The sequence below is a fragment of the Corvus kubaryi genome, unplaced genomic scaffold (genome assembly GCF_017639235.1).
Source record: "Corvus kubaryi isolate FWS band 111438036 unplaced genomic scaffold, C.kubaryi_AGA036_p1.0 37382, whole genome shotgun sequence".
NCBI lineage: Eukaryota > Metazoa > Chordata > Aves > Passeriformes > Corvidae > Corvus > Corvus kubaryi.
In genome coordinates, this window is record NW_024581124.1 from 5,979,904 (window position 1) to 5,998,613 (window position 18,710).

The following is an 18,710-nucleotide window of genomic DNA, read 5'->3' on the forward strand; positions in this document are numbered from 1 at the left end:
AAAAAAAAAAAAAAAAAAAAAGGGGGTTGCTCAGCAGAATTTGCATTTATTTGAAGTACAAACCTGTAACATTTAACAGCTTGACTTCTCTGAAGAATGACTCTGTGTGAGTGCAGCTGGGCACTCTCTGTATTATCACCCACATTACTGTAGTTGTCACCTTCTTGAAAGCAGGAGACATTTATTTTACAGCACTGCTATAACTTGTTAAATCTGTTTTAGGTAACAAGTAGCATTGCTACTGCCATTTTTTACTGCTCAATTTAAGTAAAAGATTAAGTTAACTTATTAAGACCTTCTGCAAGGCAGTCTCAGGATTGGCTCTGGTCCATCTGATCAAAGAGGGAAGTCATGGTCTGTAACTTGCTCTGGTATAAATGCAGCACACACTTGGCAGGTCTCCCCGTCCCCCCAGTTTGAGTGGAACAGTACAAGCTGTTCACACCTGAAAGCATCAGTTTGAAATGCCAGGAGAACTAGGAACTAACCCCTGCCTCACCTGAGCAGTGCTGCCAGATTTTAGGTACAGGCATCTTCAGTAAAGAACATCAGTACTAAGGGATTCCCAACCTTCTGTGCACTGATGCACATTTGACACACAGAAGGACAAATAACTACACACACACACTAAGCTGGATGAAGGTTAGTTTTGTAAACAATATTTTTAAAATTCAGTCTTACTTTGCTGTAGAAACAAAGTCATTCAGTTCCCCACCACCTTCCTCCAAAGCTTCCAATGTTCTTGCTTCTCCTGTCGACTGCAGGCCAATGACAACACACTGAAGGACAAATGAATACCAGACACTGTCACTATGACTGAACTGTAAGATTATTTTGCCTGAATTTCAGCTCAATAAATACCATTAAGTACAAAAGCATGCTCCTACTATGGCTGAAAATATTTGTATTACACAAAAAAAAAATTTGCATTTAAAATAAATGTTTAAAAATAAGTCTTGATCAACCTACTTTGCCATTCTTGATTTCTTCCCGAGCCAGCTGCACCACCCTCTTCACCTTAGAGGCTATGCAAAGGTACTTGAAAAACCTCTGGTGAGCTGACCAGAACTGACCCCACATGGACTTTTTCATTCGCTGCTCTGCATCGATGAGATCGGCCGCTTGCTGAAACCTCTCTCGAGCACTGACCCACTGAACAAGAAAAGGAGCATTCAAGTTTCGACCAACTTCAACCTCTCAGAACTCAACAGAGAAAGCAAATTTAAAATGGGGTTCTTACCAGTTTCACAGATTTATTGTACATTTTAACATATTCCTGTGAGAGCAGAACTTCATCGATTTTGAAAGTTACACCTGAAAAACTCAACTGTCTGGCTATGTACATTCCTCTCAGCTTCATATCCATAGCAACTATTTCCATGGCACCAACACCTCTAAAATAAAGGAACAAGTTCAGTCCATATTAGAATTTTCAAGAGCAAGGATTTGTTAAAAAAAAAAAAGCCTCAAAACAACCTCAAGTACTTTAGAAAAAAAGCAGCTTACAAAAGTGAATATATTTTTGAAATAATTTGAAATTTAGTCTTTACATAAAAGTGTATCCCTGCCTTGTAAATTTAAAGTGTATCCCAAGAGGTAAAACTCGCTTACTTTGTTTCCAAATGACCTAGGATGCATTAGGAGACAGTAACTTACAAACTGTAACTGGATAATGAAGTTGATCCAAATATTAGCTAGTTCTTGCAACCTAACTTTATAAAATGCTGATTATTTTAAATAGTACAAACTGGTTTAAGTTATTCAGATTTATGCTGGTATGAAAATAATTTAATTAGTAAATAACTTCAGTTCTCTGCAACAGCAACACACCTTGAGAGCACAGAAGTCACCTGCAAAACAGGTGACTTTGCTACTCACAGGCTTGGGGCTGTAACTTCATTACTGCTCATTTGATACGTACTCAGTAATGAAGTGAGGCTACACTCACAGAGTCCAGAAAAACCAAGCATCATGTAGATGGTGAACAAGATGCATCCTAAGCCCTATTGTGGCATTCTGAAGTGTTCAAAATTGTTTTTAAGTAGGCAAAGCAAGATGCTCACCCACCACAGAACACAGCAGCAGCGTCTTCTACTGACCTCTTACATTTAGTATTATTAGTATGTTCTGAAACACAAAGTACCTTGTAACAGCACAAAGAATTTCCCCGAACTGAGGTTCTTATGCCAGTAAGCACAAGATTTCCTCCTGTTAAATTGCTGAAGATGAATGCATAAACATCAGAGGCTTTCTACAAATAGTGAGCCATTGGCTACACTGAGCATACTCAGTACAATACAGGCTGTTTTCATGGGGAGCAGCAAAGTATTTTGCTTTCCTAACACCCACATTTTTGGGAGGGCTCTTTTCCCAGAAAGCTTTTAAAGCCCTCAAATTTTTCTGTGAACAAGGGAAGCATCTTATTTTTCACCACTTATGATAAATTACATTTCTGCTAGATTTAGAAGGCAGAGTTCTTAGCGTGACAGGACATGTTTGCAGAGGACAAGACAGTGAAGACAAGGAACTGGGGAGCACAGTCAGCCACAACCCTGAGCATTCTTGCTGTAGGTCTTTGAAATATTACCTTCTTTCAACAGCCTGAATAAAGTCACTGAATTCCCTAAATGGAGTTCCTTCACCCCATATTCCAAGACGGTTCATATATGCCATGTTTCTTGGCTCTGATGCACCTAGAAGAAGAAAACAAGTCTGTACCAGTGCCAGCAAAACCATCCAGAGACATTTAATGCAAACCCAGCAGTACATACCTGTGGCACTGGCATAAACAACCCTGGCTTTTGGAAGTTTATTTTGAAGTTCCAATACAGCCAGACCTGTTTTTGTTGGTTTTGATGAACCAACAGGACACAGATTCTTTGCTTTATGACACTCATCAAATACTATCTGAACCGTAATTTAGGAAAAAACTTTGTCCCACTTATTTTTAAAATGGGGAGTTAGAACAGAAGGCAAGAAAATCTACTACTTACAACGGGTGGCAGGTGCAAATTGTAAACTCAAGAAGACACTAGTCACTTTAACTAAAAACCTTGAAAAAAGTTTAATAGTAAGTATTTAGGAGCAAAATTGCCAACACTTGAATTCTTGAAAATGCTGGTGATATTCCAAATATATATTTAAATAAGTCTGTAAAAAATATCAGTGTAAACTGATATTAGTTCTTAAGGATAATAGTTTAATATTATGGGTTTGATATAGAAAAAAACAAAAGCTTCACTCTTGTGCCAGAGCTGTGTAGCAACAAGTTAATGGTAATATGGCACAAAGTTTGTAAAACTGCAAGTCCAATGTCAGAGCATGCCCACAACTGATTGCCATTACAAATAGGGAATAGCTACAAATCTTTAAAGATGTAAGTTAAACAGCAATTTGATTATAAGCAAATGAACTCCAGAAAAAGGATACAACTCCATCAAAGTCTTCACCACACCAGTGAAGAAGCTGCTTTAATCTGGTTTTGTATTTACCACCAGACTGACTTTCCCCGATAAGAGAAGAATAGGTAGCAAAGATGACACCTTTCTTCACACTTCCATTATGTTTGGAAGAAATCTTCCCATACTTGAACTGCAATTAAGAGCAATTACAGAAATTATTCAAGAGAGACCCCTCCCCAGTCTCACCCACCAGATGATTAAGGGATGCTGGTGGTCTTAACCTTAAAAGTGTGAACACTTGGAGCCACCCATAACCCCACACCACTATCAGGGCACAGCTGGCATATGGCAATGTGGTTAAGGGGTTATACAGGGCCTTACTTAAACATTTACTTAAGCAAGACTAAATCTGAGGCTTCAAAAGCTTAGCAGACACATTCTTTGGCTACATGGTTTCCTTCATTTAAATACAACGCAGATTTTAGTTTCAATGTATCCCTCAAGTGTATTTACCACTGCTACTGTAAATGATGACGTCTAAAGCTTTATTTTAGAAATTAAGAATTCAAAAAGCAAAAATACCAACTTAAACCAAACTTTTAAGGTCAAGTGAATTCAACCAGTAATCACACTTCACAATTTAAGCAGCTAATCCAGAGCAGAGTCAGTGTCTCCAAAAATAACTGCACACACCACTGCTGCTTTAATAAATCACTGAGCAAGTCTATTATTCAAGTATTACACATAAAATGCATTACATATAAAATATGCACTGAGAGATAGAAAGGAAAAAACTTCAAATGCTACAAAGCTTTAAAGATGTAAAGGATATTTCAACTTCTACAAAATACTCTACTAGTAGTGTCAGTAGTGGCTTGAAGTGTAATTTTTTTTTAAAAAGCACACATGCTAAGACTTAATCCTACAAGGGGCCTATTTACATGATTAACTTGAAGCTCTGTGTGGTTCTTTGTAAGATTAAGGCCTGTCAAACAAGACCTAGACAGCAAATTTATTGAAATTAGTACATTCTTGCTCTTAAAACAGTCAACATGCACGACTCGTCACACAAGCGTACCTAAAGGTCTGCCTCAACTGTACATAGTAAAAAGTTTCCACACCTTGTTTAATGAATGCACCAATATGTTTTTTGCTCCAATATCTCTCAAATCTCTTTCAGCATCGTATTTCAGATCATTTGAAACGCTAAACCTGAAGATATAAAACAAAGCACATTCTGTAAGTTACAGCAGAAGCTCAAAAGGCAGTTGCTAGAGCATTTGTCAGAAGACAGATGACCCTGAATTTAAGTCATAGAGTCACTAGAGTGTCTGCTCTAACAAATCCTGACACACTTACCAGACTGCTCTTTTTCTGCCTAACAAGTAATTTTCATAGATTATTCCAGCTATGGTCCTTCCTTTTCCTACACCAGCACCATCACCTATCAAGAATCCAGCTCTGTCTCCATTGGGCAGGAATGTTTCATGTTGCTGTAGGAGAAAGAACAAAAAACTTGTACCCATTCTCCAGAACACATCACAGGGGATTGTCAGAAAAGAGCAAACATAAGAAACATCCTATTGGAGGAGACTAGTGATCCAAGCAAACTCCTGGAAGCAGGAAGAGGGGATTTATTTAGGGACAGCAGAGCACCCTAACTGCATTATGTGATCCATTCTCTCCTCAGCACACAGAACTACTCTAAGTATCTGTCCAATATTTTGTGTCTTTTCCTAACCCACTGATATCCACCTGCAGAGCCTTTTGTAGCAGCAAGACCCAGACATCCACAGCCTGTGGAATGCAGTGTTCTGAATCTACCCATTTTAAACCAATCTCCTGTCAGTGACACCAAGTCCTGCTTTGCTCTTGGTTTTGTGTGCTATCACTTCTTGATTATCTTAACCCTGATTTCATTCCCATTCCTTTCTCTCCTCTCCAGCCCCATGTGTCACAGCTGTGTCAGTCTCTTTTCTGGAGGCAATTTTTTCCCTCCTGTGATCATTTTAGTTGTCCTCTAACTCCACTACCTCCCTCCTCAGCATGCAGAGCGCTGCACACACATCTGGGGTGGGCACACTGAAGTTTAATCCAGCAGCAAAATAACATCCAGTCCTGTTCTATATATCCTTCCCAAGGATGTTGAACAGGCCTGGCTTTCTCAGCCTGCTGCTACTGCAGCCATTAAGTTATTTCAGAGAAATAAAAATGACTAACATGTTCTTTCTGAGTTTTAAGACAGTTGGAGATCAGCATCATGGCAGTGGTTTAGAAGAAGTTTTCCTAGGTGTATTACCTCACATTTATCTGAGCTAAAGCTCACCTGCCATCTTCTAATGAAGCTCAAACCTTTAAGCTCTTATTATTTTATCTCCCTGTAAAACTGACATAGCTGCACTTGTCAGATAGCAGTTTTTCTTCTTAAATTCTCTGTTAGCTTTTAAGCTGCACTGATGTCTGGCATACCTGGGCTGCGTAAGTGATTGCTTCGAGTTGCAAAGCTGACAACCAGCCACTGTCAATCGTTTCTTCTGATATTGATGTCTGGTACCACACATCAGGAGGAGTCACACTGGATAATGAGCTGGTTTCCACTACTGGGTCAGGATGACGTAGACCAATTTTTACTGGTTGAGAAAGAAGGGGAAGGAAGGCAGAAGATGAAAATATAATACAAAGTTCTGTTGCTGCAGCACGAGTTATTATATTTACCCAAACAAATTACAATTGTGATTGCAAAGGCTGAACTCAACAAGTATGTTTCATTGCAACAATCTGTCAAGTGTTAAACTGCACTGCATATGAAGGAACACATTAATCTGAATTTATAACTGCAATCTTAACTTTCTCTTCTCGCCACCTTCCCTCTCTTTTTATGAAGAGAGATAAAACTCACTTAACAGAAAATTGAAGTATTTGTGTACTTGACTCGTTTGAGAAAAAACCAGTCTGAACCTTGTCTGCCCAAAAGGCCAGAAGCAGCCTCAGGATGCCAGAATCAAAAGCAGCATTCTTCGCACTATTTATATAGTGCCATTTTTAAGCAGAATGAGAAGAGAAAGGATTTAGAACAGACATGGTTTAATTGCTGACAGATCTCATCAGTAACAATAAAAATTAATCATTTAGCTACAAACTCCCTGCAAATTTTTGCCTTGCTTTTACAGCAAGTCACTGTATTTAGGAAACAAGGTAACAGCTTGTTGTAAATGGGTACAAAAAAGAAAAGAGAAAAAAGAGGAGATGGCAATTAACAGTAGTAAAAGATTCACTCAAAAAACAACTAAGAGCCATTTCTAAGTAGTCAGCCAGGAACAATGCAGGAAGAATGTGCTTAGGGTGATTTCACACCAAAAGACTCAAACTAGATTCCTAAGTGTAGCAGTGAGCACTTAATTCCTTTACGAAATTTCCTCTGCTGAGGCACGAGGCATCTTAACAGAGGCAAAAAAAAAAAAGAGCCTGATCTTGGTTCATCATTCATATCTGCGAAACAAGTACTGCTCAAAGAGACACTGAAGAATTCCTCTTCTATTTAAAAATCCACTTATTGTCCAAATCTAAGTGCTACAGAAGATAAATTTCCTAGGAAAACACACAACACATTCAGGCCCTGTTAACTTCAGACAGTATCTATTTTCTGTGTTAGTAATTACAAAAGAGTAAATAAACTAACTCTCAAAGCATTCAGCCTTTTGATGAAACAAAAGATCAGGTCATACATTTTATTGGCATATATTCAGCGTAGGTCTCTGCATGGCCCATTTCTTCTTCATCTTCTTCCTCGGGTTCCTCCTCTTCTTTTACTGCTGGCACTTTCTAGAACAGAGAAAGAAATACCTGTGTTAGTCAAACAGCACATTGCTAATATTCCATCTCGTGGAAATTAACATGAGAAAGGAAATGAGGACAAACTTGCACTTCAATGTTTTAACACATGTAGGGAACAAAACAGCGAATCACTGGGGAAACTACAGACAAGTGTAGATTTCTCACACTCTAAACAACCCTCTAAAGACACAAAGTCGGGAAACTTCCTCTCCTTTGCAAGCAGATCAAATACTCCAAACCCACAAAAGCAGAATTGAAAACAAACCTCTTCTTACAGCATATTAAAACCAGACTATGACTTTAAAAAAATTGCCTTGAAAACACAACAGCCCCCATGTTCAAGTACTCCTCTGAAGTCTCCTGCAGTTTCACTTTTGTGACATCATTTCACAACTTTATAGTTAAATAGTCAGTTCCACCCAGTATCCTCTGAAACCTGACAGTTACCCATTTACTGTGACCCTGATCAATGTAAATATTTATATATTTGTAAAGCACTTCATAGATGAAAAAATCAAACATCTTCCACAACTACTAATGTCTAATATAAAAGTGATCTGAAAAACCCTTTTGGTATGCCAGTCACTGAGGAGCACAGTTCTTCCCAAACCTCAGCCTGAGTCTAGCTAGCAGTGAAGATGCAAAACTCAAGTGTTTACAGCATCAGAATGTAATTTTATTACATTTAGGAAATTGAATGATACTCAATTTACATCTTCAATTCAACTGCCCAGAAGGACAGCCATGCTAGAGGGAAGTCTTTTAGTTTCCTCATCACTAGTTATTTTAAAAGAAAATGTCTTAACCCAGAGGAAATGCTATGCTTATCACCTTTACTCAGAGCCACACCCTTCCTGGCCCACACCAGGTTCTGCTAAGGACAGTAATTTCTTGTAATTGTCATTTACTATCCAAGTCTGCTCTACACAGCTGTTAACTTCACTCATCTAACCAACTTTCATCTAGTGGAGCAACTGACCTTTTGAACAAACAGATGCACTTGACAGTTCCACCACACACAAGACAAGTATGAGTAACTCCTGAAACTGGTCACAACTGTTTATGGCCAGCAACACATTTGTTTGGCAAATGAATCATTTGTGCCACTTACCACAGTAGGTGAAAAACTTCTCATTTTAATGTCATTTATCCATATTCTTGCTACCTCTTTTGTGGAAGCCTCCTTCTTCACTGCACCATTGCTTAGGTCAGCTGCAAAAGAAAAGCTGTGGTTTACAGGAATTCCCTCCAAACATCAACTCAGATTAACATGCTGCTCTATTAATGAGCTGGAAGAGAAGTTTAAAGAATCCAGTAGCACACTGATGCTTCAAGAACACAATCAATCAATACCCCTGCCCAAATTAACGAGTCTGAGCAAGGAGTTAAATCCTGTTACTCCTTTGACCGAAGGAACTTCCCATGCAATGCCACTGTGTCCATGAACAACTAACCAGAAAGGCCAACGTTTCAACAGAAATGAACTTATGTGGTGTGGTGGCACTCACCACCTTAGGAGAAACTACCATTAGTTCTGTAAAACAAAAGGTCAACACTTCGGACTCAGTTGTTTGAAGTTTGTGACAGGTTCCTTTAAGAAGACCATTTATTAACCTTCCTGTCCTCAGTCACATTTGCAAGCAACTAGGAATAGGGCTCAGTACAGAACTACAATAATTTGCATAAGGATGGATGCAAAACATTGAAAGCAGCTGTCAAGCTTCCATCATGTCAATGTATGTAATAAACTTAGCATAATTGCCCCTAAAAACAATTAGGACAGTTGCACAAATAAATGTTTTCCTCAAAGACATTGCATAATTTAACTTCTTAATATTTTTCCATCTAGAACTCCTGCTGCCTGAATTATATGAAAAGACCATTTTCCTTTCAAGACCTTCTCTCTGCTACAAGTATTTGCCATTTTTTTAATAAACATGAGGAAAGATCCAGAGACACAGGAACACAAATAAGATTAGGAATGCAGTTCTAGAAGTTGCAGGTCTCCTTTTCACTTTATACAGCAGCTACAGATTCAACTGTTTTCTGCAGCTGGGCCACTCTACCAGTTATTGTATGTTGGTATCACCTATTCTGTGCTTCTCTGAGTTTTCACTTGATTTAATAGGACTGATTTATCCCTGTTCACTTTCTCCCCTCCTCTTCCTCACTTCCTTTACTCCCTGCCCCAACTTCAGTTCATGTCCTAACTTGGGTTTTGGCAACCACTCCCTAGGAGAAGCAACGACATGAGGAGGGACATTCTGCTTTTTGTTTCAGTTCCAACAGACAGCTCCTATACTGCACTCCCTCTGCATACAGAAAAATAGGTTATGCCAACCACACCTCTAAAATCAGCAAAGCTTGTTTCAGAGACAATGACAATAACAGAAATTCAGAAAACACCTGCATACCTTTCAGAAAAAAAACAGGAATAGAGAGATATTTTCAAACTGAACTAATCTGATCTTAAGCTCATGCTAAAATCAGAACAACTCGAAAGAGTTAAAGTTTCACACACACGCAGCTTTTCCCTTGTATTAAGTTGACCACAGGTTAAAAATAACATATAAGGAAATATTACGGAAGGAATCACACAACAAAGATTGGGAGTGCGGGAAAAAAGTACTTGTGGCATTTAAGTTAATGCAACTTCTCAGAAGTAACATGAAAATAAACAGCAAGTTTTTAGGACTTAAGTTTTTAAACAATAGATCTGATGCCTCCAATGAAATAAAGGGACAGATTTTTCTTTTGGAGGAGACACTTCACAGAAACACTTTATCATGAGCTACAAATCTAGTTTCAAAGATGCTAAATAAAAAGAAGTACTAGTCTGTTGTAGTTCCAAGTACAGAGTAGAACAGGAACTGATGGAGACTCCACTAACATAGCTAATAGACTTCCGTAACATTCACAAATTAATTTTACCAATTTTCCAGCTGCAATCTGTCGTTTTCCTCATTCCATGCAGTAAATCAAGAGTTTAATTTCTTTGTAAGTCTGGTTTTTTGTACTACTACACCCTAAATTCTAACACTACCACAGAATGAAATTTATCAGGTTTCCTGAACGACTTCATTTTACCATGATATTGTACTAATCAATGAAAATCCATGATGTGCTAAGATCTTCGTTATTCCACTATTTGTCTAAAATACTGTAATTACAAAGAAAGGAGAAAACTCACTTGCTGCTGTTGCTACTGGTTGGGCAATATTAGGAGGTGGCTTCAATTTCATGAGTTCATTAAGACTATTGTTCTTTAGCAGATCTTTCAGCTGAATCTGGTCCTTGGAAGGTGCAGTGGTCAAGGCATTGCGAACTGCTGGTGCTGCCACCGAGGGCCGAGTGGTTGTGCTGGTCTGGATGATCTTTGCTACAGTGATCGTCTGCCTCGAGGTCGTGACAGGCGTCGTTTTTGTCACCACTATTGTCGTCCCCAAAGTTGGTAGCTGATTTATTTGATTCAGCACAAAGGTTGTGGTGGATGGTGGTTGCTGGCAACAAAGAAGCAGGTAAGTTTTCAGAAAACGGTCAAAAAGAAAGAGCAAACTTTATTAGCCTTTCATTTAGTGCACAGGATACATCAGTTTTTAGAAGATACGTAATAAGAAATGTCTTCAAATAACACACTGAAGATGCCGGAGTTAATTATCTTGTGCTGCAACAGTCTGAGCAAAAATACATTGTACATATTTCGGGAGGTTATTTTTAGATTTTATTTTAAGGTAAGGAAAAGGAAATAAAAAAATAAAACAAAAATTTCATCGCCCAGGTACAAGATACGACCACTACAGTTTCCCCCATATCTGATAAAGCCAGTCCAACCCGCTGCAAGACAGACCCACTGCTGGCCAAGGCCCAGCCAGTCAGTGACACTGGCAGTGCAGAGGCAAAAACTGTTGCACAATCAGCAGCTGGGAGGGAGAGGTGAGAATATGTGAGAAAACTCTGAAGACAGCAAGGTCAGTGAAGGAAGGGGAGGAGGTGCTCCAGGTGCTGGAGCAGGGACTCCCCCACAGCCCATGGATGGCAGGAGTGAAGTTGAGCCCAGGACAAAAGAAGGAGTGGGGAGAAGGTATTTTTAGATTTGTTCTTATTTCTCATTTTCCTACTCCATTGTTAACTGGCAATGAATTAATTTCCTCAAGTTGAGTCTGGTTTGCCCATGACAAATTACTGATCTCCCTTGTCCTTATCTCAACCCATGAGCCTTTCGCCATCATTTTTTAGCCTTTGTGCAACTGAGGTGGGGGAGTGATAAAGCAGCTTAGTGGGCACCTGGTGCCCAGCCCAGGTTAAGCCCCCTCCCCATCTAAATCCTGGAGCACCAGCTCTTACCCGAACATTTAATAAGGCTGGAGTAGATACAGTCTCTGGTTCTTGTTTCACAGCAGCTGCAGCCTCAGTCTCCAGGCCCAGTTCTAACGCACTAAGCGGTACTGACTGCAGAGCGAAGAAAGCAAACAAGTCAGCAGGAATAAAACCTTAAGGCTTTTGTTCCCAGTCTGTGCCTGAAATGGCTACAATCTGGCAGACTGAAGGCCATCATGGAGCTTAAACACGGTATTTTATTACACTTTTAATGCATTTTATTGTAGAGCAGCTAGACCCCAATGACATGAGAGTTCTCCATGGATACCACGGCATTATGTCCCCATGTTATGTCCAGAATTAAGCATATTTCTGTTTGTACTGACCTCAAGTGTTTCAGATTGCTTTTTTTGTGTACAAGTTAAAAACTACTTAGCAAGTCATTTTCCAATCTCAGTACTATGAAGCAAGAAAGTTATGAAAACTCCACATGCTTCAACCATTTGCTATGGACATCACCGCCTTTAACCTCACCATCACAGCAAACCCAAGCTCTCTCTAACAAATCCCTATGTTCTTGTTTTAACCTGCTGAACAGCTGGAGTTGGTGCTGGATTTGCAAGAACCACGTCTGGAGAGTCAATATCAAAGAGGTCATTTGGACTGATCCCACTCTCACTCAAAGCAGCAAGCAACAGATCTTGTCCTGGCTCCACCATCTCTACAAAAAAAAAAAAAAAAAAAAAAAAAAGAAATTAAACTGTAAATACAAGTACATTTAATTCTGATTTATTTTTTGCCCACACAAAACTCCCTTTCCTGGATTTAAGGGCACTCACAGTGCAGTCTCTTGTACACAGAGTTTCACTTTCTCTATTTGCTCTGGTTCTTTTGTTTATTTGTAGGCTTTTCAACATACCCACCACATTTAAAAGCAGAGAGAACTACACAAAATGCTATCATACCCATAAACTTAAGACACCTTTTCTAGTCTTTGAGGCACTACATTTTCAAACATTACAAGAAATACCAAGAGCAGAAATGGTGAGACCACGTTATGCTAATGATCCATCTTTGTCGGTGAAGCAACCGCACAAGGGAAGTACAATTAAAACTCATTTACTTTATCTTGTAACAAGTTAGTGATAAAGAGCTTGTAAGGAAAGCTTTTATTTCTTGCTTGCCCTTACATTAGGTTACATTCATTCACTGGAGAAATTTTGTTTTGCATAGTGGAGAGAACAAACGTGCCACTATTATAGTATGTAACTGCTTATTAAATAGGACACTAACATCAGGTCACGGACTCCTTTACGTGTAGGACAAGGAAAACTAATTTCAAAAAGCTATTCTAGACAGCATAAAAACTTATTAAAAAGCCAAATACTCCATATTTAAAGATGAAGAGAGAAGATAACATGTTTCACTTGCTTAAGAAGGAAACCCATCTGCCCTAGCATTAAGATAAAAATTAAATTATTTCGCTGAACTTGAGCTGTTGCTTATACAGTCTAAAATACACCTCAAGCAGATCTTAATTTCACTTACCCTCCACACCCCTTAACACCCACTGGTAACAAAACATCGAAACCCAATGAAGCCATACACCTACCCTAAAGCAGGTAAGTGCTGGCATTTTAGATGTTCATGCACAAGACTGCAAAACAGCATTCCCTTGCTTATCCCTTCTACATACACAGCTAAGCCACATCCAGCTGGCTGGTCACACGTATTCCTCAGCACATTTAGCAGAACAGGTAATTCTTGTAATAAGCTAAGCCTCAGGCACTTAGTTCTTACTCTTCCTAATTTTAGTCTGTGCAAGAGCAGGGAGAAACCTGCTATTTTTTGTCATGGATTCATACTGAGATGGTGGCACCACAAGTGGTTAATGCAAGGTACTGGGACAAGGGGAAGATACACTTTTAAGCATCAAAGACTTAAAGATGCCCCAAACAATACTAAAACAACAAACAATTGGTGGGACTGCTACTGACCACACACAGCCCCATCAAACACCACCTGCTTGTCAGAACCAGACTCTTCTTTTTTAAAGGGATTTGAGGCGACCAAATAGATTGGCAGAATGGCCTGGTTTGTTGCTATGAGGTACAGAAGATACTAAGAAATATTAAGACATCTAGCAAATATAATTAACATGGCAGCATCATTAAAGGATGTTACCACCCACTAGTCTGTCTCCTAGAACCCTGAATGGGTCAACAAAAATGGTAAGAACTGACTTTTAGTTTCACCTTTCATTCCAGAAAAAGATTGCGCTTCCTGTCTCAAAAAAAAAGTGGATTATATATATATATTAAGTAGGATAAATCCTTAATTTTCATCAGACTAAAACCTTAACAGTGACCATCACAGCTAAGCTTAGAAGCTTGCAGCATTGTTTACTAATTAGAAACAGGTGAGCAGGGGGAAGGTTTAAGTCTGCAGATGAGATTTTTGCTTATCGGTACTTTTGGTGTTCAGAACTTGAGAGCAGCTATTGAAGATGAATTTCTCTACATAAGGGGAATTAACACAGGTCACCCAGTCAAAACAGCAGCTCCAAAACCCTATGAAATCACAAAACTTCACAGTATCCATTTGGAAAAGAGGCATGAGCATCCCTCCACACAGGGCAACACCTTTGCTCAAAGGACAAAAACTAAAATGTCTAAATGTACAATGAAAAAAAGCATCAGTTACGTCATTCTTTAGTCTGCATGGAGTTACCATCACCCCACCGCTAGAAGAAGATATGACTAGAACTTGGCTGAGAGTTAAGTGACTGTACTGAATAGAGACACAAAGGCAGAAGCTTGGGGCTTTTTACTTAAGAGAAAAAAAAAGTTACTCAAGAACTTCTAGTCTGCTCTCATGACACAAGAAAAGGCCTTTCTATGAAGTTGAGACTCAAAGCAAAACCAAGGCTAGAAGAAAAACCCACACCAACACCACAAAAAACACATCTTCCCCAGCCACCCTACCATGGTGTCACAACTCATCGCGTATGTTTCAAGTCCAGTTTTGCCTATCCACAATGACACTGAACTCTACATTTTTAACCTTTAAAAACACAATGGCTCAGATATCTTAAAAGTTTCAGAGGTCAGAAAAAAACCTAATTCATAGCAGTAATGCTTTAGTTGCTTATTTCAAAGTTTTCAGTAGATGACTGGTGATAGAAACTAGCAAAGCAATTCCTACAATTTCAGAGTAAGCATCTCCAGTTTAGAAGCACTGCTTTCTAGTGGGGCTGCTTTCATGTAAGAAATCCCCCCCGGTGCACCTCTCTCCTGATAATCCCAATTTTAAGTCTTAAAAATTCATGGTTGCTCACAACCCAGCAAAAAAGCTCAGTAAAACAACAGCAATTGTTTGTCTGTCAGTTTGGACAATGAAAGTTTGACTAGTTTCACTTATTTTGTTTCTGTATAGTAGGAACAAAGCTGCTTTGTTTGGAACAAAAGGAATTCTGAACTTCTAGAATTTTTACATTAGAAGTCACTGAATACTTAGCACCAATTTTAGGCTTTGTGCAGCTTCCAAGCACCAATGCTACCCACCCTCCCCATTTTAATTTAGCAAGGAAATTAAATGAGGAAGAAAAAAAATACAGGAGAAGCTGCATTGTGGTAACTTAAGTTTATTTTCTGTAGCACATGGTGGTTAAGCTTAAAACATTATCAGGCTGAAACAGCTCCATAATCTTGCAAGGTAGGAGGCTCCTCAGTTAACACAAGTGAAAGTGACTTTATCAAGCTCTGCAGCTCAGCCTTGGCAATACTATATAAGGACCTGTTTGCCACATCTTCAAAATCTCCAAAAGAAATTACTTATTAAAAAGTTGTGAATATTACAAGCTGTTCCCCGAGCATTTCATCACTCAAAGACTGTTTTGAGCATATAGAATCTTGCAGATAAGACTGTCTATGTTTAGTGAGGTAGTCCAGTGTCACTAAGCGAGAATCAGCCTATTCAATAAAACTAAAAAAATGTGTTTATGAAATTTCAACAATAGTAGTATCTTAATTATTTTCTTTGTTTCAAGAAAAAACAAACTGCTGCCATTTCAAGAAGGGCTACCAAAACACCCCATACATTTCTGTAAAGTGCTCTCCTGATGAAGAATGTAGCCTAAAACTTTGCTAAAGAGAAGGTTTTGTGATCACTGCACATTATGTAAATAATTCCTGATTTAAAGATACAAAACCAGAATGCCATGTATCCATGCCAACCTGGCTCTCTCCCTCTTTCCATTTTAGCTTTGGTACAAAGAAACAAAACAAAAAAAAGAAGAAAAAAAAAAGATCCTAAAACACATGTCAAGCAACCTGCTCTGCTTCCCCTGAGAAAGATAATGGTAGAATCCCAAACAATGAAAAGCCTTTAGATTTTTAGGTCTGTGAGTTACACATTTTAACACTGCATGCCTAAAGTACTTATTTAAAAACCATAATCAATTACAGTATCATAAGTTGGTCCAAATCAAACATCACAATCAACCAGGCACAGCTATTCCCAAGCCCTTCAGACACCTGGGCTCTGTGGTGTACCCAACTGGGTGTTAATGCTTGCCTGGGACACAAACAGCATTCAGCAATTCTTGTTCTTTTACTGGAAAGGTTTATCCCACTGCCTTTTTGAGGAATACATGTCACCTGAACTATGCTGGAAGCCATTTATAATATCACACAAATAGACAGCTTTGCCCTGCAAATTCTCTGCCTGTCTAAACTGTGAGTTATTATTGACCTGAAAATTTCACATCTCCTTTTGCAGCCTCTCACAGCAGAGGTGTAAGGGCTGCTAAGCCCCATCCCACCCAACAGGATTCTCTGGATATCCACATGGGTTCTGCTCATCTTGCAGCTTTTGGCTCCAGAAGGCAACCTGGGTAACAATAAAAAACCCAACCAACCCAACTCCTTCTGGTCCTCTCCAAGTCACCATCCAATCAAAGAGCAAAGCCCTAATTAATGAACTCACTCATCCTTCCATGCCTTAACCTCAAGACTAGTAGTTAATTTTGCATTTACATGCACAAAGTTGTTTTCACAAAAATCATAAGTTAACCCCAATCCTAGAAAAACCATTCCCATTTTTCCAAGGCTGGTTACTGCTCAAACGTCAAAGCTTTCAAGGACATGAGGGACACTTCAGGGTGCTGTGGAGTTCGACTCTGCCTCAATGATCTTTAATGACTGTTCTACAAAATTTACAACTGTCATGTTACACAGTCTGCAGATGTGAAATTCGGGAGTTTTGAAAATATTAGAAGACTTAACAATGCAATAATTTGGCATGAAATCAACTTTCAGACTAAAAGGCTGGAGCTGGTAATTTGGCCAGTAGTGAAAGTCTTTAAGAAGTAAAAACTCAAAGAACTAAGAGCAGCATGCAAGCACCAGGATCCTTAGTTTTAGCCCAGGAACCAGCTCCTGTGTGTCTCAAAGCACTATTACCTATATCCATGACCTGCTTCAATGGCTTTTACAATAGTTCTCAGCCAGTTTTGAAACCAAAGAAGTAGTCTGGACAAAAAGACAAACTGCCCACATTTTATTTCTAAATATCAAGATTGCATACAAATGTAATATCTCATGGCTGTGAGGTAGATACAGAATACCAACTCAAATGTCATGCTGTTACACAATTTCAATTTTTGCTTTACATCATCAACTACAGATTTTCAGTTCTGGTGGAGGGCAGCTTGCAAAACACTAATGTATGTTTTTAAATCATTTTAATCCAGACACAACCTTGGTAGTCTAAAGCCAAATAGTCTATCACTGAGTTAATTCCTAACTTTACACTGTGTCGTTTGATCATACTAATTTTTTTTTTTTTTACTTACTCTGGAGTTACCTAATAAATAAATTCAAGGAGGTTTTTTTTTTTAAGCATTTACAAAATTTGCCTCATCTTTAACAGGTATCAAACACGTAGAACCAGCCTATGAGTACCTGAAAGAAAGTACAAGAGCTCTAATTTATACTCTCAAACGCAGTGTGGAACTTGGTTAGCTAAAAATAATAAAGAAACAACCTAAAAAAAACCAGAAGAAAGACCCACAAGGCCTCTTCCCCATTAGACTGTAGGGGCATTTCTACGTTAAACTATTACTCACCCTAGCAACCTCTGTTTGAGGTGCGCTCGTTAAGAGTCCCTGGACTTTGAGGCCGTGTCTGTCGCCGCGGTTCAGCTCCCCGGGAGCAGCGGGGCCCCGGAGGGCTCGGCCGGGCGGGGAAACCCCGGGGGAGGTGACGGGAGAGACGGGGGGTCGGCGGCTGCTGCCTCGCCACCTTCCCACCAACACGTGTTCCCGACATAAACTTCCGGGTTGGGCCAGAATCGGCTGCGTAATCCTGTCCCATGCGCGACTTTTTGTTTCCAGACCTTCACCTCTTTAAAGATCCCTTCAACAGCACCGCGATCCCGGGGAAGGGCGGGAGGGCTCCGTCTCACGGCGGCTTTCGGAGCCGCTCCGGCACCATAAATCAAACACCCCCATCCCCCCCGCCTCGTCTCTCCATTTCAAACCTCAACAATCACCAGCCGCGGAAAGAGCGCACAAAGGCGCGGGCCGGCCCGGGGGGCTCTGCCCGCGCAGGGATGCGGCGGGGGGGGCGGCCAAACCCACCGCCGCGCCCGCCCCCGTTACAGAAGCGCTTCCCAGAACCGGGGGGCCCCGACGCCCGCCCCCGCACGCCCCCAGGCACGAAGTTCGCGGGACACCCAGGGCCCCGCCGGGGCGGCGGCGGCGCCTCCCCCGCCCGCCGCGCCGCCCCCAGCCCACCGGGACCCTCGCGGGGGCGGCCGCAGAGTCTTCCGGGGCTGAGGCACCGAGGGAGACGCAGAGCCGCTCCCAGCACGGCGGGTCACCCCCGGACACCCCCACGCCGCCGCCGCGGGCCCCGGTCAGGAGCTGAGGGGAGGAAACCCCCGGGGCGGCCCCGCAGCACGGGGAGGGGCCCAAGGTGGCCAAAGAGGCGCGGCGCCTGGCGAAAGGACAGCGTGGGACTCACTCTGTCGCGCTCGATCCTCCCGCGGGCTCGTGGAAGTCTCCGCCGCCGGCCCCGCCGCCCGCCGCTTTCTAACTCACGGCCGCCATCTTTGCCCTCCCTCCCCTCACAGGGGAGGGGGGGCCGGGGGCCGCCC

At 40.7% G+C, this 18,710-nt stretch overlaps 2 protein-coding genes across 2 annotated transcripts in view; both read right to left on the reverse strand.

Annotated features, from left to right (window-relative positions):
- Positions 1–1,638, reverse strand: part of PITPNM2 (phosphatidylinositol transfer protein membrane associated 2) — a 16,403-nt gene extending 14,765 nt beyond the window's left edge. Inside the window, exons 1-2 of the mRNA XM_042034691.1 lie at positions 1,612–1,638; positions 1,329–1,335 (exon numbers count right to left, since the gene is read on the reverse strand). Of these exons, the coding sequence (XP_041890625.1) occupies positions 1,329–1,335; positions 1,612–1,638 (34 nt within the window). The remainder of the gene's footprint in view (positions 1–1,328; positions 1,336–1,611) is intronic.
- A 1,852-nt stretch (positions 1,639–3,490) lies between these two features.
- SBNO1 (strawberry notch homolog 1) lies at positions 3,491–18,710 on the reverse strand. The gene is made up of 10 exons (XM_042034753.1): positions 18,574–18,710; positions 12,140–12,273; positions 11,580–11,684; positions 10,426–10,735; positions 8,347–8,447; positions 7,127–7,223; positions 5,871–6,031; positions 4,761–4,894; positions 4,480–4,613; positions 3,491–3,591 (listed from the first exon to the last, which is right to left on the reverse strand). Exons 2-9 carry the CDS (start codon positions 12,269–12,271, stop codon positions 4,493–4,495), a joined length of 1,161 nt encoding a protein of 386 aa, XP_041890687.1. The 5' UTR covers positions 12,272–12,273; positions 18,574–18,710; the 3' UTR covers positions 3,491–3,591; positions 4,480–4,492.